The sequence below is a fragment of the Schistocerca americana genome, chromosome 8, assembly GCF_021461395.2.
Source record: "Schistocerca americana isolate TAMUIC-IGC-003095 chromosome 8, iqSchAmer2.1, whole genome shotgun sequence".
NCBI classification, from domain to species: Eukaryota; Metazoa; Arthropoda; class Insecta; order Orthoptera; family Acrididae; genus Schistocerca; species Schistocerca americana.
Window position 1 is genome coordinate 54754314 of NC_060126.1, and position 25702 is coordinate 54780015.

A 25702-nucleotide genomic window follows, 5' to 3' on the forward strand; every position below is an offset into this window, starting at 1 on the left:
TCTGAGCCTCTGGTTTAAGCCTTCCACTCGTCTCCAAACCAGAGGACCGCGATCGGTTCTGGGAACGATACTACAAATAGTTAGCTCTGACTCCACCCAGCGAGCGAGGCTTTCCACCTTCACCATCTTCGCCAACCGCCTGTACGAACTGAGGATGACCTCTGAACCCAGACGGCAGGAGTCGACATGAGCAGCAATTTGCAGTCGGGTGCACCCAGTGCTCTCTATCGCCGCCGGCAGGGCCTCCTCCACATCTCGGATGAGACCTCCCGGTAAGCAGACAGAGTGGACACTGGCCTTCTTCCCCTACCTTTCCGCTATTTCCCTAAGGGGCTCCATCACCCGCCTAACGTTGGAGCTCTCAATAACTAATAAACCCCTTCCCCCCTGTGCCTGCTCGCACCTTGCTGAAGGAGCGGCCACATGTCCACTCACAGGCAGAGCGGGCGATGCCACACGGCCAGCCTCCACATTTACCCTCCGCCTCGTGAGCCGCGAACGCCGCTGAACCCGCCACTCCCCTTGGGGAGAGGGTGGCCCAACCGCGCCCGTTACCCGCAGGGACAGTGGGTGAAGCATGTAACACCTGGGGTGTACCATGCGACGCACCAGACTCCTCACTGTCGCTACACTCCAAGGCAGCAGCCTGAAGACGGCTGACCGCGGCCATCAACACGTTCAGCTGTTCGCGAACAGTGACCAGCTCCTCCTGCGTCCGTACACAGCAGTCACACATCCTATCCATCCTAAGAAATCAATTTACTGTAGAGAGTTAATCAACATTTAACTAGACTGTTAATTCACTAAAGGCGGCTGATAGTTGACTAAACTGTGGTTACTAGACACTTCTTGTTGAAAACGATGAGAATAGCACTACCTGTCTCTGGACAGTATTCAAAACAGACACTAACACTACTGGCACAATGGCTGACTACAGGGACTCTCTCTGACTGTATTCAAAACAAACACGAAATCTATGGAACACTATTACTAGACAATTAAAGCTTCCTAAAAGCAAAAACACAGGGAAGAAGAAGTGACAAGTAAAAAAAATACAGTTAATACTTAAATTAACGTAGCTCGCTGTACAGCAGACGCTTCAAGAAATGCCTGAATGGTTCCTTTGAAAGGTAACGCCCATAATCAGATGGGACTGATGACCTCGCTATTTGGTCCTCTCGCCCGAAACAAACCAACCAATCTCGCGTTTTGGGCTACACTCCTTTTCCACACCCACCCGTATCGGTTTGATAGGAGGGTGATTCTTACTCCCACAGTGATCCTTTACAAATTGAAATCGAGACTCACATGGCCAGGCCACGGTTTTCCGATGCGGTCACGGTCCCGGGACGGTCACTGCAGTCTGTGCTGAGCTGTTAGCTGAGACCCTCGTCACACGTTCCACGTTTTCTGTGGTTATTTCAACCAGTGCTGCATGTCTGTTAGCACTGACAACTCTACGCAAACGCCACTGCTATCTTCGTTAAGTGAAGGCCGTCAGCCACTGCGTTGTTCCTGGTGAGAGGCAACGCCAGAAGTAACTAAGGGCGTTGCGTATTATTGAGAAATGTATACTACTGGCTACACATAAAAGGAAAGAAGAAGTGAGTCGGGAACTGGTGGGGGCAGGGGAATACAGTGAGGCATTAATGTACGTTATTGTTTCTAGTGATGATGATGTGTGGACGACTGATTACCTATTATCGATAAGCCAATGTTGGTAGTTGGAGATTAAGGTCATACCGGCGGCAAGGTCGTTGGATGCAAGCACAGGCTAATGTTACGGAAGGAAAGGCCGCGCCGTTTCGAAACGATAGTCCTAGCATTTGCCAGGAACGATTTACGGACCTCAGATCCGCCAGAGGTGGGTGCCAAGGAACAGCTAGGTACCTAGAAAGCAGAAATGGTTAGAAGTATACGTAATCTGAGTAACTCTGGTTTTTACAAACCTCACGACAAGTCTAAAAAAAGAACCTAATCATCATGAATGATCACAGTACAGAAACGCGAATATGAACCGCTGTGGCTTTGGCTGACTCGACTAGGCTGGCTCCGTTACAGCTCCCTGGTGGCGCCTCGCTCACGTGCGGTCGCGACGTGTCTTCAAGACGGCTTTGGATTGGCGGGGCAGTCACGTGGTTTCGTGCGAACGTCGGGAGGCCCAGAGAGGTTGACCCAAGCCGCGGTATGATACTCTTCCTGTCGGGCCATGACCCTCTTGCTACACACTTGCACCGTTTTGGCCTTTGAGAAAAAGGTACATGTGAATGGGGACATGTCTTCGGTCCCCCAGACACTAACGCTACCATGTGCCACCCTCAAACACACGTAAGTCCGATGGCAGAGTCGACGACAAAGGGCAATCTTTAAGGAATCCATACAAATGGGGCATGCTTAACTGCATGACTGATAACGTATCGAGAGCGCTACACAAGACTCATAAGCCGTAACGACCACATACATACAAGATCACGACCACACACCGACCTTACACCATCACGTGATGCATGGCACAAAAGTGATTCAAACACCGATATCGAAACGGATGAATGTTGAGACACAAGTGATAACACGAATAATAAAGTGCCACGATATACAGACAGGTATACGGCATAGTAGAGATCACAAGGCCACAGAAATACTGAAAGTAATACATACGTGGAATTTAGAAATAATTTAGTAATAAGAAATAAAAAAAAAGAATTTTCTGTTGTTACAAAGTAAAGCATGTAATTCTTTGGTTCTCCAAACCGTTATTTTCAAACATCTAAATGTGTAAACATGTAAACCATGTAAGATGAGAACTGAAAACTTGTGAATTTTATAATATCCAACATAGATATACATATACAGTATAACAAGACGCAAATTCACGAAAGCCCATCATTGATAAGATTCGGACCCCCACCATGAACCATGGACCTTGCCGTTGGTGGGGAGGCTTGCGTGCCTCAGCGATACAGATGGCCGTACCGTAGGTGCAACCACAATGGGGGGGTATCTGTTGAGAGGCCAGACAAACGTGTGGTTCCTGAAGAGGGGCAGCAGCCTTTTCAGTAGTTGCAGGTGCTACAGTCTGGATGATTGACTGATCTGGCCTTGTAACACTAACCAAACAGGCCTTGCTGTGCTGATACTGCGAACGGCTGAAAGCAAGGGGAAACTACAGCCGTAATTTTTCCCAAGGGCATGCAGCTTTACTGTGTGGTTAAATGATGATGGCGTCCTCTTGGGTAAAATATTCCGGAGGTAAACTAGTCCCCCATTCGGATCTCCGGGCAGGGACAACTCAAGAGGATGTTATTAGGAGAAAGAAAACTGGGATTCTACGGATCGGAGTGTGGAATGTCAGATCCCTTAATCGGGCAGGTAGGTTAGAAAATTTAAAAAGGGAAATGGATAGGTTAAAGTTAGATATAGTGGGAACTGGTGAAGTTCTATGGCAGGAGGAACAAGACTTTTGGTCAGGTGAATACAGGGTTATAAATACAAAATCATATAGGGGTAATGCGGGAGTAGGTTTAATAATGAATAAAAAATAGGAGTGAGGGTAAGCTACTACAAACAGCATAGTGAACGCATTATTGTGCCTAAGATAGACACGAAGCCCATGCCTACTACAATAGTACAAGTTTACATACCTACTAGCTCTGCAGAGGATGAAGAAATTGATGAAATGTATGATGAGATAAAAGAAATTATTCAAGTAGTGAAGGGAGACGAAAATTTAATAGTCATGGGTGACTGGAATTCGAGAGTAGGAAAAGGGAGGGAAGGAAACATAGTAGGTAAATGTGGATTGGGGTTAAGAAATGAAAGAGGAAGTCGTCTGGTAGAATTCTGCACAGAGTATAACTTCATCATAGCTAACACTTGGTTCAAGAACCATACAAGAAGGTTATATACATGGAAGAATCCTGGAGATACTAGTAGGTGTCAGATAGATTATATAATGGTAAGACAGAGATTCAGGAACCAGGTTTTAAATTGTAAGACATTTCCAAGGGAAGATGTGGACTCTGACCACAATCTATTGGTTATGACCTGTAGATTGAAACTGAAGAAACTGCAAAAAGGTGGGAATTTAAGAAGATGGGACCTGGATAAACTGACTAAACCAGAGGTTGTACAGAGTTTCAGGGAGAGCATAAGGGAACAATTGACAATAATGGGGGAAAGAAATACAGTAGAAGAAGAACGGGTAGCTCTGAGGGATGAAGTAGTGAAGGCAGCAGAGGTTCAAGTAGGTAAAAGGACGAGGGCTAGTAGAAATCCTTGGGTAACAGAAGAAACATTGAATTTAATTGATGAAAGGAGAGAATATAAAAATGCATTACATGAAACAGGCATAAAGGAATACAAACGTCTCAAAAATGAGATCGATAGGAAGTGAAAAATGGCTAAGTAGGGATGGCTAGAGGACAAATGTAAAGATGTAGAGGCTTAACTCACTGGGGGCAAGAAAGATACTGCCTACAGGAAAATTAAAGAGACCTTTGAGAAAAGAGAGCCACATGTATGAACATCAAGAGCTCAGATGGAAACCCAGTTCTAAGCAAAGAGGGGAAAGCAGGAAGGTGGAAGGAGTATGTAGAGGGTCTATACAAGTTCGATGTACGTGAGGACAATATTATAGAAATGGAAGAGGATGTAGATGAAGATGAAATGGGAAATACGATACTGCGTGAAGAGCTTGACAGAGCACTGAAAGACCTAAGTCGGAACAAGGCTCCGGGAGTAGACATCATTACATTAGAACTACTGACGGGCTTGGGAGAGCCAGTACTGACAAAACTCTACCATCTGGTGAGCAAGATGTATGAGACAGGCGAAATACCCTCAGACTTCAAGAGGAATATAATAATTCCAATCCCAAGGAAATCAGGTGTTGACAGCTGTGAAAATTACCGAACTATCGGTTTAATAAGTCACAGCTGCAAAATACTAACACGAATTCCTTACAGACGAATGGAAAAAGTGGTAGAAGCCGACCTCGGGGGGGATCAGTTTGGATTCCGTAGAAATGTTGGAACACGTAAGGCAATACTGACCTTAAGACTTATCTTAGAAGAAAGATTAAGGAAAGGCAATCCTACGTTCCTAGCATTTGTAGACTTTCTAGCATTTGAGAAGGCTTTTGACAGTGTTGACTGGAATACTCTCTTTCAAACTCTAAAGGTGGCAGGGGTAAAATACTGGGAGCGAAAGGCTATTTGCAATTTGTACAGAAACCAGATGGCAGTTAGAAGAGTCGAGGGACATGAAAGGGAAGCAGTGGTTGGGAAGGGAGTGAGACAGGGTTGTAGCCTCTCCCCGATGTTGATCAAACTGTATATTGAGCAAGCAGTAAAGGAAACAAAAGAAAAAATTGTTGTAGGTATTAACATCCATGGAGAAGAAATAAAAACTTTGAGGTTCGCCGATGACATTGTAATTCTGTCAGAGACAGCAAAGGACTTGGAAGAGCAGTTGAACGGAATGGACAGTGTCTTGAAAGGAGGGTATAAGATGAACATCAACAAAAGCAAAACGAGGATAATGGAATGTAGGCGAAGTAAGTCTGGTGATGCTGAGGGAATTAGATTAGGAAATGAGACACTGAAAGTGGTAAAGGAATTTTGCTATTTGGGGAGCATAATAACTGATGATGGTCGAAGTAGAGAGGACATAAACTGTAGACTGGCAATGGCAAGGAAAGCGTTTCTGAAGAAGAGAAATTTGTTAACATCGAGTATAGATTTGTCAGGAAGTCGTTTCTGAAAGTAGCATGGAGAGTTGCATCTAACCAGTCTCAGGACTGAAGACCACAACAACAACAACAATCCTTCGGAAAGACGAGGCTCGACGCTGAAACCGGGAGGAAAGGGGGTAGATATGCTGTACTAATAAAAGCTAGCCTTTAGCACTCTAGACTGTACAACACTCCCCAGACACAGAAACGGGGATGTATATATAACGACCGTATGCTTAAACCCACGTACCGGATCCTACCCGCGGCGATTGATCGGCTGCTCTCAGCGCTGCCTACTATGATGTGTCCTGTAATAACTATTGTCTAGCAGGGAGCAGGAAGAGAAGCCACTCACACCAACAATACCAAGCTGATCTGGCAGAATTCACTGCATTCCATTAAACACTCGCACAGGGTGGGGCTGCACTGTTCACAATTAACATTATTCCACAATGGACTGTAAGTACGTGTCCATTGTGACGTATATGGTTGCTGTCTACACGATGGTACCCAAAGCAAAAACACGGTGCGAGGAACACAAAATAATCACCGTTCAACGGACGTTTTATTAGTCGACGATTGGCACAGTTCTTTCAACAGTACTAAACAATTCATTAGCTTATAACACGAGGGTATGCTCCATATAATTTCGTGTACGATATAAGTACGAGACAGAACCTGCGCTCGTGATATTCAGCCAGTCAAGAACTAGCAATTACGATCATACCAGTCCACATTATGATTCCGTAACCGTTGCGACGCGGTTGATTGTTGTTCTCCCGACACGACACACGAAATCGAGGAATATCACATTTTGGACAGACATTGAAACTGCGTCGTGAACATTGAAATTAAACGCAAAACTTGCGTGGCAAACATTTTAAATTACTTCACCATAACTTGTGATACGTGCGGCAGCCACGGCATCAACGCCCACGCTCCACGAAAGCTACGCCACGACTCTCCGCTGTTTCTCTACGCTCGGCAGAGGCGACAATCGATAGTCAACGATACAGTTATATGCGCACAAGGCCATATATCGAAGTCTCTCTCCCACTTATGGCATAGGCAGAATGTGGAAGTAACTGCGGAAACAATTAGTACTGTCATAACTGATACATAAACCACATAGTGCTAATCTCACTACATACATACATATAATGGTGACCATAGTAGAACATAATATCCTGTTTCACGTGAGATAGGCTCGAAGTGTATACTGAAGCCCTACCACTCAAAATATCCAGGTACACGGAACTCTTTTATTGGCTAAATGTTTCTTTTCGTCTATTATTTTCTTCTTAAGTATATGGTAAAATTTGTTTTCCTTTTCCAAAATGTACTTAACGCATCACATTTCTAACTAGCAATTTAGTTATGTAATAAACAAGAAAAGTAACAGCGCTGAGAGAAGCTGTAGAAAAAGATGAAGAGTCCATCTCTGCAGCTTGTTACTAGTTTTTGGAAGGAAACGATCCTCGATAGTTACCAGTCTGTAATAGTCACTCTGTAATGTTAATGAATAAATAAATAAACAAATAAATTATTACAATTTCAGAAAAAAATCGGTGATTTTTTTCAAGAGAAAAAGCTTCACACTTTGAGAAAGTCAATAGTCCACCTCTGGCCCTCATCCAAGAAGTTCTTCAGCTTGGCATTAATTGACAAAGTTGTTGGCTGTGCTTCTAAAGGATACACGCCAAACGTCTCCCCTAATGGTCCGTTAGATCGTCAAAATCCCGAGCTAGTTGGAGGGGTCTACCCATAATGTTCCATTTTTTTTTTTTTTGAATTGGAGAGAGATCCGATGATCTTGCTGGCCAAGGTAGGTTTTGGCAAGCATGAAGACAAGCGCTGGAATCTCTTGCCATGTGCAAGTGGGCATTACCCTGCTCAAATATAAGCCTAGAATGGCTTGCCATGAAGGGCCACAGAACGGAGTGTACAATATCGTCGACGTACCGCTGTATTGTAGGGTTGCCACGGATGACAACTAGAGGGGTCCTGATAAGAAAATAAATGGCACTCCAGATCACCGCTCCTGATTATCAGGCTGTATGGCAGGCAACAGTCGGGCTGGTATCCCACGGCTGTCCTCGCAGTCTCCATACACGTTTTCAAACCAGACTCTCATTGACTAGGCTGAAACTGTCTGCAGTGACGAGTCTCGCTCCGGATTCAGCCCCAGTGACCGGCGAAGACTTGTCAGGAGACGTCCCAGACAGCAGTGGTATACCAACCTGACCCGACTGTTGATCGACATACGGCCCGACAACCAGGAATGGTAGTCCAGGGTGACTGCCCCTACAGCACAGCGTTTCGTCGGCGATATTCTGTGCTCCGTTTTGTGTTCCTTCATGGTAGGCAACCCTGGGTTTATAATTCAGCAAGATAATGCTGGCCTGCTCACGGCAACAGTTTCTACTCCTTGTCTTTGTGTTTGCCAAAACTTACCTTAGCCAGCAAGGTCGCCTGATGCCTTCCTAAATGACAATATTTGGAGCGTATGGGCAGGGCTCACCAACTAGCTCGGGAGTTTGAAGTTCTAACACGTCGATCGGACAGGATTTGGGACGATATCCCCGAGGAGAACATCCAACAATGCTGTCAGTCTATGCTAAGGGCCAGATGTGGACTAATCTGTTACTGACTTGCTCAATTTATGAAGGTCTTCTTCTTGCATATATCATCCAAAGTTTCTGAAACTGTAATCATCTGTTGGTCTGTGTATGTACACTCAACAGCAAAAAAAGTGGGTCATGCCTGAATTGCAACGTGTAGGCTGCACCTGAACGTATGCAACCGACATAGCATATCTGTGTTGCACATCGTCGCAACCCTCCACAGTACAGTCATTGTAAGATACACAATGAGTACCGCTAGAGACTACTAGAGAACACCGGTCTTTATGACAGTACGTACAGATGTAAAGTAACACCACGATAGTACAGAAGGGATCAGACAGTCCTTAACGTTTGTAAACTAAACTTAACTACAATAAGTGACATTTCAGAAGTTATGGGACAACTAATTCTGTCACATAAATCGTTCAGTAATCCTTAGGCACAATTAAATATTTTAGACAGTATATGGATTTATAACGTTGTATGGCAATTGGAAACAAGTTCTTTGCTACCTAAAAGGTTTACCTAACACATTCTGAACGTCGTTCAGCGTTCAACGGGGAGTGGTTTCTCATGAACGTTATGTAATACTAAGCAGTTAAAAGAAAACGCGATTAATGGCGGCAAGCACAATACGGAAATCTCAACATTATCAGCGAATCACAAGTAATGTCATTGTTCACATTAATCAACAGTTACTAGGCAGAAAGAGACGTCAAATATTGACGTTTACACCAGTATCAGTTATCAATTCTCAACTTGAACGGAAATGACGATAATGTTTGTACGAAACCAGGAACCTTAACATGGGAATTACCTTTATGGTAATTAATCTCGAAAGACGTTGTATATTGTTGCATTGTCAAGGAACAAAGGATGCACATGTTTAAAACTGAAATGCCATCATGTAATGCTGGTAACAAGGATGCGAACCCAGTACCTAATCGGATTGTTTAATAAGTACGTAAAATCAGAATGTAGATATCACAGTTTCTCACCAGTAGTGAGGTTGGAACCTTAAATGACGACTGAAGTTGTATTGCCTGACCGGAATTCGAACCCGACGCCTACCGCCGTCGTTGTCTAACCAGGAACAGATGAGAAATGTCCAATGTTGGTTCACCATTAGCGAGATGTACGACGTTTAATTAGAAGTAAGGCGACGAAAACGTCTATGCTGACTGAGAGTCGAACGCCGCACACATGTTTATGAAGACATGTTTATAATCAAATTCTTATTCAGTAGTAGCTAGGAGTAGTATGTTTGGTTGCAAATCTTAAGGCCTTTCGCATCCCTAGTGACGTGTTGCCTAATATCTGCGATATCGTGGTGTTAATTTACAAATGGATTGACTGCCGTAAAGAGTAATGTTCTCTAGTAGTCGTGTATCATTTAGATGTAAATGAAGTGCCTCAGCAGAAAGTAATTTCCGTCGTGCAGCACTTATTGTTTCAGAGACACTGAGTACATGTTATAAGTGCTCATAACATGTATTATATACTACGTAAATACTATTATTTGGAGAAGCTGCCGCCAAACCTGTTTACTTTTACAAAAAAGTGGTTCAAATAGCTCTGAGCACTATGGGACTTAACATCCAAGGTCATCAGTCCCCCAGAACTTAGAACTACTTAAACCTAACTAACCTAAGGACACCACACACATCCATGCCCGAGGCAGGATTCAAACCTGCGACCGTAGCAGTAGCGCGGTTCCGGACTGAAGCGCCTAGAACCACGGCCACCGCGGCCGGCTTTACTTTTACATTGTTAGTTGTCGTGGCTGAATACACGTTTTCTTAAGGCTACATCTAATGCAGAGCGCTTACAAGGAAGAATAGTTTCCTGCGTCATTGCTAGCTAGGTGAAATATTTTGTGGTAGCTATGTTTAGAAGGAATGTATTTTTGAACGTATTTTTCGTCAAATATTTGAATGAATCGTCAACTGTAGGTGTGCCTGCAGATGTTATAGCATAATAGCTGTAGCTAAGTTATACTACAGACTTGGGTAGGTTAGGTGTAACTTTTGATCCTTCAAGGGGTGATCGTGGCCTTGCGGTCCGGGTCTGTACTAGCCGCGGCTCGCGAGCTACGGGCCAGCCAGGGTGGTCGAGGCGAGACAGAAGTGAGCGAGCTGGCGGTGGCGTTGGTAGGCCAACAGCCCGGGACGAGCCAGCACGGCTGCGCCGCATGCCTCTGCCTCTGCCGCTCCGTTTGACGTAAATATGTTTACCTCCTCTCCTGGCATCAGTATAAGAGCGGCAGGTAGATATTCACATCACATGGCTCACTGGGAGAGGTCTGTTCGAGATAGAGCCGTCACCCTCATTGAAGAAGGAGAATGTTACATCAGAGAAGCTGGCAGACGGTATGGGGTACCACATACCACTGCAACGAGAAATTGCAAGAGGACCATTCTCCACGTCACAAGTCTGCATTTGTTCAGTAGCGGCTCTCCACGATTGGCATCAACGTCATGGACTGGCCGCCACGGCCCATGGAAAACATGTGGGCTGAGGTCGCCAGAACATTAATAGAGAACTGGCCACGAAACCAACCAACTACTGCGGACGCTCTTTGGGACTGCGTCCTGGAAGCCTGGAAGGAAGTTGCTTCTTCAGGCTGTTACGTCCGACGGCTTACACATTCTATACCAAGACGCATGATAGAGTCCTTAACATGTTTTGTTATGTCTTCTTTTTCGTCAATTTTCCTCATTGGGAGCTAGTGGAAGACCGCGTGACAACAGAAAAGATACAATATGGGTTAGTTTTCCTTTCAGTTGCCCTTTTAATACAAGTGGGTTTCTTTTGAATATACAGTTTGTTAAATATTCTATTTTGATTTCATTTATACCCTGTCTAGAAACTTACAAACTAATCAGTGTAGATGGACTCTGTCACAGTAGTTTTGGTTATTTCAGACACCTCTCTCTTCCCCTCCATCCATGAATACACCCTCCGTCCTCCACACAATACACAAACGATTTAATATTATGTTTACTCGTTGTTAATATCTCCTCTATTCTCTCTCTCACACTCTCTCTCTGACACCATCGCCGCAAGTGCCCTTCTATTCCATTCCCCCAAAACTTTATAAACAAATCTAGCGGTTTCCATTGACGCTACATTTTCTCTTTTAATTGCTGCTGTCTTTACTCTGTATCATTCCTCTTAACACTTATGAAACCGTATTCTTTGATCTCCCCTTCCCTATAACCCATTCTTCCTTCTGAAAACAGTCCCTCCTTATCTCTCAGTCCTAAGATAAAACGATCTGTGGCCCACTTCTAAGTAAGCAATACTTTGCAAGCATTTCACGCTTATATTTTGCACTTCTGCACTTCTATCAGCCAGCCGGACTGGCCGAGCTGTTCTAGGCGCTACAGTGTTGGACCGCGCGACCGCTACGGCCGCAGGTTCGAATCCTGCCTCGGGCCTGGATGGTTGTGATGTCCTTAGGTTAGTTAGGTTTAAGTAGTTCTAAGCTCTAGGGGACTGATGACCTCAGACGTTAAGTCCCATAGTGCTCAGAGCCATTTGAACCTTTTTTTGAAATCCATTCCCAGATCCCCCCCTCCTTCCTGTTACCCTTCCCTTGATATCTGCATCAACATCCAAATGAATACTCTGCAATTCATAATTATGTGTTTGGCAGGCGGTTGTGTGGTCTGGTGGATTAATCTTGTATTGATGTGTAAAACGTGTAGGTTCACATCTCACGTCAGGCGTAGATTTTTAACACACACAAGTTTCTTCACCCCTAGTAACGCGAAGTGCAGAACGTCAGTAAGCTCCGTAGTTCTATATCCGCAGTAAAGATAACATCCCTTTGCTGCCGACTGGGGCAGAGCGGCATTCGTTTGAGCTGTGACAGATGGAGAAACCCCGGAAGGCAGAGACTCGGTCACCAGCAAGTCGTAAACTAGAAAACGTATTTCATTTAATGAGGAAATGGCCATGTAAGCACACAAGGCTCTTACTTTATTTAAAACTGAGACGTTGGAAATTGTGGTGCTGGACTGGGATTCGAATTCGATTTCACTTTCCCCAAGATTGCAAACTCTTCTAGGCCTCCTCGAAAGGCACCTGTCTGGTTTAGAATCCTGATCAGCACAAAATTTTCATTATTTCATTTCAAGCACTCCGAACTACTAGTGAAAACTAGTTGCATTTTCAACGTCTCTTCGTGCGTTGTCAGCTGTAACGTGTTCGTTTCACCTCACAGCCACATGATGAGCTTTTTATCACATCATTACAAGATCAAACGTTTCCTTACATCTTTTCAAATTCAAACATTCCTCTCCGTCCTACTGGCGAAAACTGATTTGGGTTTGACGTTGTGTTCGTTGTGATCACCAACGACGATATGTTGTGGATTCAACTTCTAACCAGAAGAGTATTTTCCATCACATCATTGAAAGTACAAACATGCCACTCCTAGCTATTACTGGAAAAAAATTTGATAGTTAAAGAGTCTTCATGACCACGTGTGCAGGGTTTGAATTCCATTCAGCACAGAACTTTTCGTCGCCTGATGTCTAGCTAAACATGCGCACATCTGGCTACTGGTGAACCAACAATAGCTATTTATCGTCTGTTCCTGGCTAGAAAACGACGGCGCTAGATGCTGGGTTCGAATCCCAGTCAGGCAAAATCAATTCTATCGTCATTTAAGGTTCCAAAATCTCACTATTGGTGAAAACATTTGATATTTAACATCTGATTTTACGTACTTCGTTAACAATCCTATTAGGTGTTGTGTTCGCATCCCTGTTACAAGCTTTACATGATGGATTTTCAATTTTAAACATGAGTATACCAATTCCTTGTGAATGATACCATATTAAACGTCGCTGGGGGTAGTTCCCAGGAAGGTAACTGTTATGACAGGATTCCCAGTGCAGTACAAATATTTTCGTCATTTATTTTCAGGATCTGAATTGATAACTGATACTGATGCAAACGTCTATACTTCACGTCTCCTTATGCTTAGTTATCGGGTCTCAATAAGGCACAAAGAAAGCTTAGCTTAGTTAGCAATGGCTATAGGTGCTGAGTTTGAATCCAGGTCCAGAACGACGACGTTGGTCATGTCATTTAAAGTTCAAATTTGTGTACACTTAGCTGTTGACGAGAACAATGATATTACTGGTGATTCGCTGTTAATGTTGAGATTTCTGTAGAGTGCTTGGCCGCGTGAGATTTGCCGAGCGGTCTAACGCGCTGCGGTCATGGACTGTGCGGCTGGTCCCAGCGGAGGTTCGAGTCCTCCCTCGGGCATGGGTGTGTGTGTTTGTCCTTAGGATAATTTAGGTTAAGTAGTGTGTAAACTTAGGGACTGATGACCTTAGCAGTTAAGTCCCATAAGATTTCACACACATTGGAACATTTTTTTAGAGTGCTTGTTGCCGTTATTCGCGGTTTTTTACTGGTTCGTCCAATATCAAGTTTCCAGAGCAACTCGAAGTTGAGCGACGTTCAGCACGGGGATGGAAAACCTTTTTGAGAGCGAAATTTTTTTTTCCAATTGCCGTACAGCTTTGTAACTCCATATATCGTCTCAAGTATTTAATTTTGACTAAGGATTACTGTACGATATATGTAAAATAATCCGTTTTCTCAGAGCTTTTGGAATATCACTTGTTGTAATTAAGGTTAGTTTATTATGAGTGTTATGGGGTGTCTCATCGCTAAGAACGTGTTTTGTAATATGTTTTGTATGACGATTTTAGTTGACGCTTAGACTGACTGCGATAAAGATCTTTGGTCTCTAGTAGTCTCTTGCGGTACCCAGTGTGTGTAGTCAAACGACTGTACCCCACGGGGTTTTGGTGTTTAGAGGACGTGAAATACAGCTACGTTATGTTGGTTGTATTCGGCAGTGACACACTTTTTTTCCTGTCAAGTGTACATCACATCTACCTGTTTCCGTCCCGTTCAGATTATTCATTCGTGGTTCGTCGTTTTTTTTTTTCTCTTAGGTGTATTATAAAGAAATATAGACGACTGGCAGTCTGTTATGAAACATTCGATATTGAAATTGTAATGACAGATCATTAGAGAAGTGGCTCAACCCTGGATTATGAAACATTGGGCAAGGAAATTGGCGATAGCTTTTTCAAAGATCCCATACTGGCATTTTCCTGGATATCAGTATTTGGCAGCCTACTATCGATAAGTCAGCACTGGTAATTGGAACTTAACGTCCTTTCAGAGGCGAGCTGGTTGGAGGCAATGTAAAAATTAATATTACGGAAGGAGAAGTGATAACGCCATAATCCTTTCCAAGGCACTATCTTTGCATTTGCCTGGAGTGATCTACAGAAGCCAAGGAATACCTAATTTGGTAAGGCTGCAGGGGTATTTGAATCACCATTCTCGCAAACCCAAATTCAACTCTGCACCACCACGCTGGGTAAGTCAATATGGAGACTGATGAAGGATGAGGGAGCGCAGGTGAGGGATCAGAAACGTAGCTTATTGGGTGATGGAGAACGCCTACCTGTTATTAATATGTCAATTTAGAGATTCAAGATAGTAGAATAGTGACGAAAGGGGGAGTGAGTGTAACTAAGAAATGGGAAGTGTACCTTATTGTATTATTGCGAGTTGCAGACGATTATCTACTTATTATCAATTAGGCAGTTTTGAGAGTTAGAGTTTAAGGTCCTGTCGACAGTGAAGACAATGGTGTCGGAGAGCAAGTTTGGATTACAAAAGGATAGGGAAGAATACTGACTGCGCCCTTTTCATACTTGAATTTGCCTGCAGCTATTTAGTTAAACCACAGAATTCCTTTACCTGGATGGCCAGACATTTATTTGAGCAATTATTCTCCAAAATTCTGGTCCATTCTGCAAATCTCTGTCCCACTTCATTCGGTGAACCAACATGGAGGTAGAAGAAGGAGGAGCAGCATTAAAAGTGTCGAGTCAGTGCAAGTGAGAGATAACAAGTGTGTCTTTTGTATCTTCAATTATTAAAAACTCTAACTGACTGCCTACGTGTTATCGATAAGTTAATAAGGAGATTGAAGACGGAAGAGCAGCAATGCAGGGGGTGAGCAAGTGTTGTGAGAATTCAAAAACGTAACGTACTGTCTGATGGCAAAATGTAGACGGCTGGCTACCTTTCATCAATAAGTCGATATGCAATATGAAGGTGGAAAAGGAGTGAAGAAATTGGTTGTAGCAGTATCCAACACTTCCTAAATAGTTAACTAATTATGGTGAGAGACGGAATGGCCCTGCCATTTCTCCTTAGTGTGTCTGAATCGTCGTTTGCAAACTGTTGCGTGTGGAGGGTTACTCTGAGGAATTTGTAGTCAATATGTCTAGCAATTTTCTTCTTCCCTATATCGGTGGAATGGACGTTTTCTTACCTTGTGTATTCTAATGTTGTCAAGATGTCCACATTCGCCTTCTCTGCTGGCTACAGTTCCTAGCTTGCGTTCAATTAATGAAATGACAAGTGAGAAAATCACAACGCCACTATGATGAGAATCTCAAAATAAAGGGGTGTGGTCTTATTTTATTCTCTATCTAGCTCAACGAGAGGGATAATGTGACAACTTACAGTACAAAATTTTAATCTACTGGTACAATGAAAATTTCCGTAATACTCAGAATTCTTATGAAATAAATATTGGATAATTCTATAGCTCTAATCGAAAATATTTCTGAATACTCTCGCAATACTATCTGTAAGGAGAACAGGGAGGATTACTGACTTGATCAATAGGTACTGTAGAACACGAGTGTTAGAATATGAAACGGTTACATTCTTGTGCTACATATCTTCTTGCATTGTACATACAAAATATATGTTATCATTAACTACCGCCAGACACAATGCCGACTGATGGCGCTGCGCAGTATGAGCAGAGCAGAGGAGAATGGCGAATCATCGGAAACGGGGAAATCCACTGACAATGGTCAGGTTGTTTCAGGCAGGTACCTGTAAACGAGCCTCTGAGAAAAGGGGAAGCTGGGTGACTTATTCTGAGCTATAGTCGCGATCATCTGAGGAAAATGGTTGAGAAATGGAGAAACCAGAAGTAGGCGACAGGATGTGGTCGTCAACGCCTCACAGCAGAAAGTGGACATCTGATGCTTGCCCACTCTGTAAAGCAGGTTACGTGACCATATGTGGCGTATCTGACTACAGTGCTGGTACAGACGGGCGCAAGTGCTTCGGACCAAACTGTTCAGTGCACATTGGTGAACGTGAGGATCCACAGCAGGCGACCTTAGCGTTGACCAAACGACATTGTCAGTTACGACGCGGGGGAGGGGGAGGGGGGGAGGATCATTGACACTGGATCGTACACCAATGAAATGAAAACATGTCACCCAATCAGATGTATCACGTTTGTTGTTTGTGGTAGTAGTGTTCAGATACGCCAGTATCCAAGCTAACAGCTGTTGGAAACTGCCACCACACCACGGATGTGGGATTATGGGTGCAGTATTATGCTATGGTGGACATTCCATGGCACCTGTGGTACTAACCACAGGCACAATGACAACCATGGCTCACGCGAACATTACTGTATGCTGTATGTCTTCCACGATGGTCATGGCATCTATCAGCAGGGTCATTGTCCTGTTATGAGGCTAGAATAGTGGTACAATGGTTAGAGGGACAGGATAGTAAAATGCTGGTGTTCTTACTACCAAATTCACCTGACCTGAAGGCGATGAAAAATGTCTGGGATGGTGTGGGTGCCAGTTCGATGCTCTCTAACCACTGGCCCGTAGCTGACCGGACTTTCGTCACTTGTGCCTTGACATCCAAATGCCACTTACGAATGGAAACCTACCAAGATTCTTTTCGAATTCATGCCACGCAGAATATCTGCTGTATTGCTTTCTACATGTGGATGAAGTTAAGCAAGAGGTAATAACTGGTCCGGGGACGGGGCTCACAACCCGAACCACACGCCACACGCCACTAAGCACTAACGAAGGACTGGGTCCCTTACTTCGATTGCACATAATTCATTAAGGTCAATCCAGCACATTTATTTCAAATAAGATAAATGAAGCTACATTTGAATCTGTCTGACGTTAAACAGGAATAAAAAAAAAACAATTTTAATATCAGCTGATTTAGTGCGTGAAACACGAGTTAAGCCAATAACCTGATAAACTAAACAATTCTCCGTAGTTCAAAGAAAGAGAAAAGCAAAATTGAATCAGTACCCCCCCCCCCCCCCCACTAACATATATCCAAAAAACCTTATTAAATGCCTTCCAGGCAACCAGTAACCGCCGCAGGAGTTTCACGATTAGCAAACAGCCCCAGCGTAACAGGCATCACACATGTGCTTACGCCCGAGCCACAACTCGCCAGTCTCACCGGCCGCCCCAAACCGACTGCCTCTCGCCGTCCCGTGCGCCCCAGCCGAAAACACAAAGACGCTCATTCTCGGGGACGCACCAAAGATGATCGCTGATGATCGACCAGCGATCTGGCTCAATAACGTTTTGGCACATCAGAATCTCATTCCTTATGAGCCTAATAAAGATTCTTCGTTTTTCCTTCTATAATGTTGTAAGCGCTTGCCATTTCCAAGATTTAATTTACGTATTGTCATATTAAACAGCCAAAGGCTCATAAGTTCCATAAACTTTAAAACTGGTGCCAACACTCGAGAATCGTGTTAAATACATAGCTCACGATAATGATACCAGGATGTTCCATTTGAGCCGGCCGCTGTGGCTTCAGTCTAAAACCGCGCGACCGCTACGGTCGCAGGTTCGAATCCTGCCTCAGGCATGGATGTGTGTGATGTCCTTATGTTAGTTACGTTTAAGTAGTTCTAAGTTCTAGGGGACTGATGACCTCAGATGTTAAGTCCCATAGTGCTCAGAGCCATTTGAACCATTTTGTTCCATTTGATGACAGTCTATCTAAAGTGTACTGCCACAGTATGACACTAAATCACTATTATGATGAGTACTTGAGCGTATGTGTTTATACGTACAATGGTTTCCTTCCACAAAGACGGATGAAGAAGTCGAGAATATGTGCAGGCAAGACTTCGAGGAAGAAGTGGCAGATTGTGTACCACACAACTGAAGTCGTCACAATTGGCGCACAATACCACAGAACTGGTCGTAGAGTAACCTCCGTTGCATTTATCCTCAGCAGAGTCTTCATGACGCCTCCCCAGGTGACGTAGTTCTGTTGACCGTTAGTTATGTTGCAAACATACGGATTCGGCTGCCTGTAACAAATATCAAGTTAGTGTTGATAGTGAACTGCTAATTGCCCCAGTTCTGGGATAATTTTCATTGTTAGTGTTTAAAATGCTATTTTTCTTTTTTAGTGTTTAAAATATTTTCTATGATTTTATCTACACTACCGGCCATTAAAATTGGTACACCGGTAGACCAAGAAGAAATGCAGATGATAAACGGATATTCATTGGACAAATGTATTATACTAGAACTGACTAGTGATTACATTTTCACGCAATTTGGGTGCATAGATCCTGAGTAATCAGTACCCAGAACAACCACCTCTGGCCGTAATAACGGTCTTGATACGCCTGGGCATTTGAGTCAAACAGAGCTTGGATGGCGTGTACAGGAACACCTGCCCATGCAGCTTCAACACGATACCACAGTTCATCAAGAGTAGTGACTGGCGTATTGTGACGAGCCAGTTGCTCGGCCACCATTGACCAGACGTTTTCAATTGGTGAGAGATCTGGAGAATGTGCTGGCCAGGGCAGCAGTCTAACATTTTCTGTATCCAGAAAGGCTCGTACAGGACCTGCAACATGCGGTCGTGCATTCTCCTGCTGAAATGTAGGGTTTCGCAGGGATCGATTGAAGTGTAGAGCCACGGGTCGTAACACATCAGAAATGTAACGTCCACTGTTCAAAGTGCCGTCAATGCGAACAAGATGTGACGGAGACGTGTAACCAATGGCACCCCATACCATCACGATGGGTGATACGCCAGTATAGCGATGACGAATACACGCTTCCAATGTATGTTCACCACGATGTCGCCAAACACTGATGCGACCATCATGACGCGCTAAACAGAACCTGGATTCATCCGAAAAAATGAAGTTTTACCGTTCGCACACGCAGGTTCGTCGTTGAGCACACCATCGCAGGCGCTCCTGTCTGTGATGCGGCGTCAAGGGTAACCGTAGCCATAGTATCCGAGCTGATACCCCGTACTGCTGCAAACGTCGTCGAACTGTTCGTGCAGATGGTTGTCATGCAAACGTCTCCATGTGTTGACTCAGGAATCGAGACGTGGCTGCACGAACCGTTACAGCCATGCGAATAAGATGCCTGTCATCTCGACTGCTAGTGATACGAGGCCGTCGGGATCCAGCACGGCGTTCCGTATTACCCTCCTGAACCCACCAATTCCATAAGCTGCTGACAGACATTGGATCTCGACCAACGCGAACAGCAATGTCGCGATACGATAAACCGCAATCACGACAGGCTTCAATCCGACCTTTATCAAAGTCGGAAACGTGATGGCGCGCATTTAACCTCCTTACACGAGACATCACAACAACGTTTCACCAGGCAACGCCGGTCAAGTGCTGTTTGTGTATGAGAAACCGGTTGGAAACTTTCCTCATATCAGCACGTTGTAGGTGTCGCTACCGGCGCCAACCTTGTGTGAATGCTCTGAAAAGGTAGCCATTTGCATATCACAGCATCTTCCTGTCGCTTAAATTTCGCGTCTGTAGCACGTCATTTTCGTGGTGTAGCAATTTTAATGGCCAGTAGTGTACAAAAGTTACATTCACCAAAAATTTCATAATCATTATAAATTATGTATTCTTTTGATGAACAAGGCCTACTATGTTGGTTAGTAATGTCTGCTGGTATCTGGTTAACATCTCTTTTTTTTTCTTGTGCCTTTCGCCCACATCTCTGCAGGTTTGCCGTGGCTACTGTTAGAGCTGGCACAGATCATTTAAGGGGGTGACAAGATCCCATCCTCTCGCTACCTCGTTACCGACCAAGTGGATAGTGTGTGCAGTTTTACCCATGTGAAAGTCTTCCTAAACATTTGCGAATCGTGTATCTGAGGCGAGACCTGGGTACCAGCCCATCATTCACCTCGTGGGATGTGGGAAACGCCCTAAAGACCACATCCACACTGACTGGCACACCGTGCCTTGTCCCAATCATGAAAGCAGGGTGCTACAACGTGCGACTATCCAGGCGGGTGATGATATGTGATTAACCATTGTCTGGAAACAGTCTTCTGGTTTACATTCGAAAAATAATCTTATTCGTATCTCATACCGTTACTCCGTCACATTCACAATGAGTATTCCCCCAAATGGTATTCAGTGAAGACGGCTGGGGAATGATCAATGATTCGATTGCGTGTGAATAATGGACCTTATAAATCTTTTATTTGTATTAATTATGTGAAACCAGGGCTTGGAGGGAATATGTGGCTGTATTTGTCCGTAATAGTTCCCGTTATTGCGTATCGAAGATACTCTGTTCTTCTGCATAATGTAATCTTCATCTTTGATGGTAGTAATAATGTTTTTAAGCATCCAGTCGTCGAATTTTTGATATATTTAATGTTGCATTTTGAAGTTTACGGCCAACGCAGCACACTAGCTTCATATTCAATTTCAGTTGAAGAGTCTTCTCACTGCGGATTATAGAAAAATATTAAACGAAGGAGGAAGTGTAGAATTGTTGCCAAGATCTTTAGAGATTGTTGATGGAAGGAAGAAGGAGGAGGATTCGAATAGAAGCCTGAATTTTGAGCAAAGACCCAGCCAGGTACTCGCCTCTAGTCGCTTGGAATGACAGAGAACCTAAGTGAGGGCGGCTCCACGTGGATGTGATGTCCGATTACGAATCCACTGTTCTATCGACTGCGGTGACTATAGTTTATCCTCCATTGGTAGGAGGGCCTATACAAGGGCAATGTACTTGAGGACAATATTATGGAAATGGAAGAGGATGTAGATGAAGATGAAATGGGAGATACGATACGGCGTGATGAGTTTGACAGAGCACTGAAAGACCTGAGTCGAAACAAGGCCCCGGGAGTAGACAACATTCCATTAGGACTACTGACGGCCTTGGGAGAGCCAGTCCCGACAAAACTCTACCATCTGGTGAGCAAGATGTATGAGACAGGCGAAATACCCTCAGACTTCAAGAATATAATAATTCCGATCCCAAAGAAAGCAAGTGCTGACAGATATGAAAATTACCGAACAGTCAGTTTAATAAGTCACTGATGGAAATACTAACGCGTATTCTCTACAGACGAATGGAAAAACTGGTAGAAGCTGACCTTGGGGAAGATCAGTTTGGATTCCGTAGAAATATTGGAACACGTGAGGCAATACTGACCCTATGACTTATCTTACAAGAAAGATTAAGGAAAGGCAAAGGTATGTTTCTAGCATTTGTAGACTTAGAGAAAGCTTTTGACAATGTTGACTGGAATACTCTCTTTCAAATTCTGAAGGTGGCAGGGATAAAATACAGGGAGCGAAAGGCAATTTACAATTTGTAGAGAAACCAGATGGCAGTTATAAGAGTCGAGGGGCATGAAAGGAAAGCAGTGGTTGGGAAGGGAGTGAGACAAGGTTGTAGCCTGTCCCTGATGTTATTCAATCTGTATATTGAGCAAGCAGTGAAGGAAACAAAAGAAAATTTCGGAGTAGGTATTATAATCCATGGAGAAGAAATAAAAACTTTGAGGTTCGCCGATGACATTGTAATTCTGTCAGAGACAGCAAAGGACTTGGAAGAGCAGTTGAACGGAATGGACAGTGTCATGAAAGGAGGGTATAAGATGAACATCAACAAAAGCAAAACGAGGACAATGGAATGTAGTCGAATTAAGTCGGGTGATGCTGAGGGAATTAGATTAGGAAATGAGACACTTAAAGTAGTAAAGGAGTTTTGCTATTTGGGGAGCAAAATAACTGATGATGGTCGAAGTAGAGAGGATATAAAATGTAGACTGGCAATGGCAAGGAAAGCGTTTCCGAAGAAGAGAAATTTGTTAACATCGAGTATTGATTTAAGTGTCAGGAATTCGTTTCTGAAAGTATTTGTATGGAGCGTAGCCGTGTATGGAAGTGAAACATGGATGATAACTAGTTTGGACAAGAAGAGAATAGAAGCTTTCGAAATGTGGTGCTACAGAAGAATGCTGAAGATTAGGTGGGTAGATCATATAACTAATGAGGAGGTATTGAATAGGATTGGGGAGAAGAGAGGTTTGTGGCACAACTTAAGTAGAAGAAGTGATCGGTTGGTAGGACATGTTCTGAGGCATCAAGGGATCACCAGTTTAGTATTGGAGGGCAGCGTGGGGGGTAAAAATCGTAGAGGGAGACCAAGAGATGAATACACTAAGCAGATTCAGAAGGATGTAGGCTGCAGTAGGTACTGGGAGATGAAGAAGTTTGCACAGGATAGAGTAGCATGGAGAGCTGCATCAAACCAGTCTCAGGACTGAAGACCACAACAACAACAACATGGTAGGAGAGTAGTGCAAGCACTGCAGCCCAATAACAGGGTACAAGCGGTTGAGGTGCAGTATCGTAGCGGCTGTTGAGGTGAAGCTCACATCCTGGATTCAGCACTGGGAGAGTACACAGTCTGAGACTGCCTCCTCCTCTTTCCCTCCTCCCCTTCCCTCAAATACACAGTTATAGCATACTGTCGCCCCCTCCTTCAATGCGCCACAGATACCTAATTTATACTATATAAAATGCACTCTTCTTTTTGTTTCTTTCCTTACTTGTTATGCCTAATTAAATGCCGTATTTCAACTTATCAGCTTGGTCTGAGAGGGTGCGGGATTAGCCGAGCGGTCTCAGGCGCTGCAGTCATGGACTGTGCGGCTAGTCCCGGCGGAGGTTCGAGTCCTCTCTGGGGCATGGGTGTGTGTGTGTTTGTCCTTAGCATAATTTAGTTTGAGTAGTGTGTAAGCTTAGGGACTGATGACCTTAGCAGTTAAGTCCCATAAGATTTCACACACATTTGAACAGTTTTTGGTCTGAGAGGTTCCTTCTCTTCTCCTCTTTCCAAAACCTCTTAATTCGCTGTATGTGGTTTGTTGCGCCCATCTGTTCACAGTTTTATAGTAGTCTTTCCAGCTTTTCTGCGAATATGGGATTGTCCGCATGCAAAACACGTTTTGGTTATTTACTTTTCCAAAGTAATTTCAACGAAACAATGCCATTACCTCTTGTTTACTTCATTCTTTTTACTTGAAACTCATTGCAAAATTTCTATGTTTGCTGCAGTCTTTTTCATCATAGAGGATCATCCGTTTGTTTATAGAGTTTTAGTTGCTCTAACAACACAAAAAAATCACAACGTTTCATAGTGACAGTAATCCAATTTGTCTGTTGTACTGTTCTACAAAACACATTATACTTGTCAAGTGCCACATTATTACTTCCATATCTAAAATGTATGCAGAAGCATGTAAGCATTGACATACAAAATGTCTACATGTGCATATCTGCATATATACTCCGCTAGCCACCAAGTGGTGTGTGGCGGAGGGCACAATTCGCGTCAAAGTCATATTTTACACCGTCTGTTCCACTCGCTGATCGCGCGAGGGAAAACGACTGTCTGAACGCCTCAGTACGAGCTCTAATGTTCTTTATCTTTGAATGGTGATCATTGCGCGATTTGAAAGTTGGTGGTAATAATATATGCTCTACATCTTCGGCGAAGATGGGATTTCGGAATTTAGTCAGCAGCCCCTTCCGCTTAGCGCGCCGTCAATCTACAAGTGTGTCCCAACTTTCTATGAGATTTGTAACGCTCTCGCGATGGCTAAATGTACCAGTCACGAATCTTCTCGCTCTTCTTTGGACCTTCTCAATCTCTTGAATCAGACCCAACTGGTAAGGGTGCCATGCAGACGAACAATACTCTAAGACTGGATGAACTAACATATTGTAAGCTATTTCCTCTGTTGAAGGACTGCGTCGCTTCAGGATTCTACCAATAAACCGCAGTCTAGAGTTCGTCTTGCCTGTTACTTGTGTAATCTGATCATTCCATTTGAGATCATTTCGAATAGTCACACCCAGATACTTGACGGGTCTTACCGCTTCCAAAGACTGGGCAATTTTGTACTCATACATTAATGGGGATTTTCGCCTTGTTATATGCAGTAGCTTACACTTACTAATATTGAGAGATAGCTGCCGGTCATTACACCACGCATTTATTTTCTGCAAATCCTCATTGATTTGTTCACAACTTTCGTGTGACACTACTTTCCTGTAGACTACAACATCATTGGCAAACAGTCTAATGCCGCTGTCAATACTATCAACCAGATCGTTTATGTAGATCGTAAAAAGCAGCGGACCTATTACACTGCCCTGGGGCACACCTGAAGTTACGCTTCTTTCTGTTGAAGTCACCCCAATCAGGACGACATACTGCTCCCTGTCTGTTAGAATACTATCTATCCAACCGCATATGTCATCGGATAGGCCACAAGCGCGCACCTTTGGAGCAAGCGACAGTGCGGAACTGAGCCGAACGCCTTTAGAAAGTCGAGAAATGTGGCATCAACGTGGGATCCGGTATCTAGAGCCTGTTGTATATCATGCACAAAGAGGGACAGCTGTGTCTCGCATGACCGCTGTTTCCTAAAACAGTGCTGGTTTCTGCAGATGAGCTTCTCAGAGTCTAGAAAGGTCATTATGTCTGAACACAAAATATGTTCCATGATTCTACAACAAATCTATGTCAGTGAAATTGCCCGGTAATTATCCGCATCGGATTTTTTACCCTTTTTGTAGATTGCTATGACCTGAGCCTTCTTCCAGGCCCGTGGAACTTTCCCCTGTTCCAGTGATATGTGAAAGAATTTGGATCCATGTGGAGCACGTGTTGATCTCACCGCGGACTTCTGCACTGAGCCACACACAACAGATTTCATCAAAGTGTACGGGCCTGAAGATGGCGTTGACGCAACGTCGAAACTAGTAGTGAAGTAAATAAAAAATCTTAAGTACAGTTGGAGGAATTTCATTTTTAATAAACATTATACTAGCTGTGTTCCACCTTTATCCAGTTTAAATTGGGATGTACGAAGATAAAATCTTACCGTGATACCGTCTGGGTCAGATGCCTTCCTAGCGACTAAGGATCAGATACACTAAACACTATGTCAGCCATCCTTGCGTTTGTTCGATAATTGAAAGGGGGAATGGTGCTGCAGTCCTCTACTCTAAACGAGTTTTTCAGAGCTAGGTTTAGAATTTCGGTCTTCTGTTTATCATCATCCGTTACATTACCCGTACTGTCAGCAAGATAAGGTACTGAAT

The 25702-nt window shown here is 43.8% G+C and overlaps 1 protein-coding gene across 1 annotated transcript in view; it reads right to left on the reverse strand.

Moving 5' to 3' along the window:
• The window catches only part of LOC124545222 (fatty acyl-CoA reductase 1-like), a 152370-nt gene that overhangs the window by 20717 nt on the left and 105951 nt on the right, over window positions 1-25702 (reverse strand). Inside the window, exon 7 of the mRNA XM_047124094.1 lies at window positions 18347-18589. Within this exon, the coding sequence (XP_046980050.1) occupies window positions 18347-18589 (243 nt within the window). The remainder of the gene's footprint in view (window positions 1-18346; window positions 18590-25702) is intronic.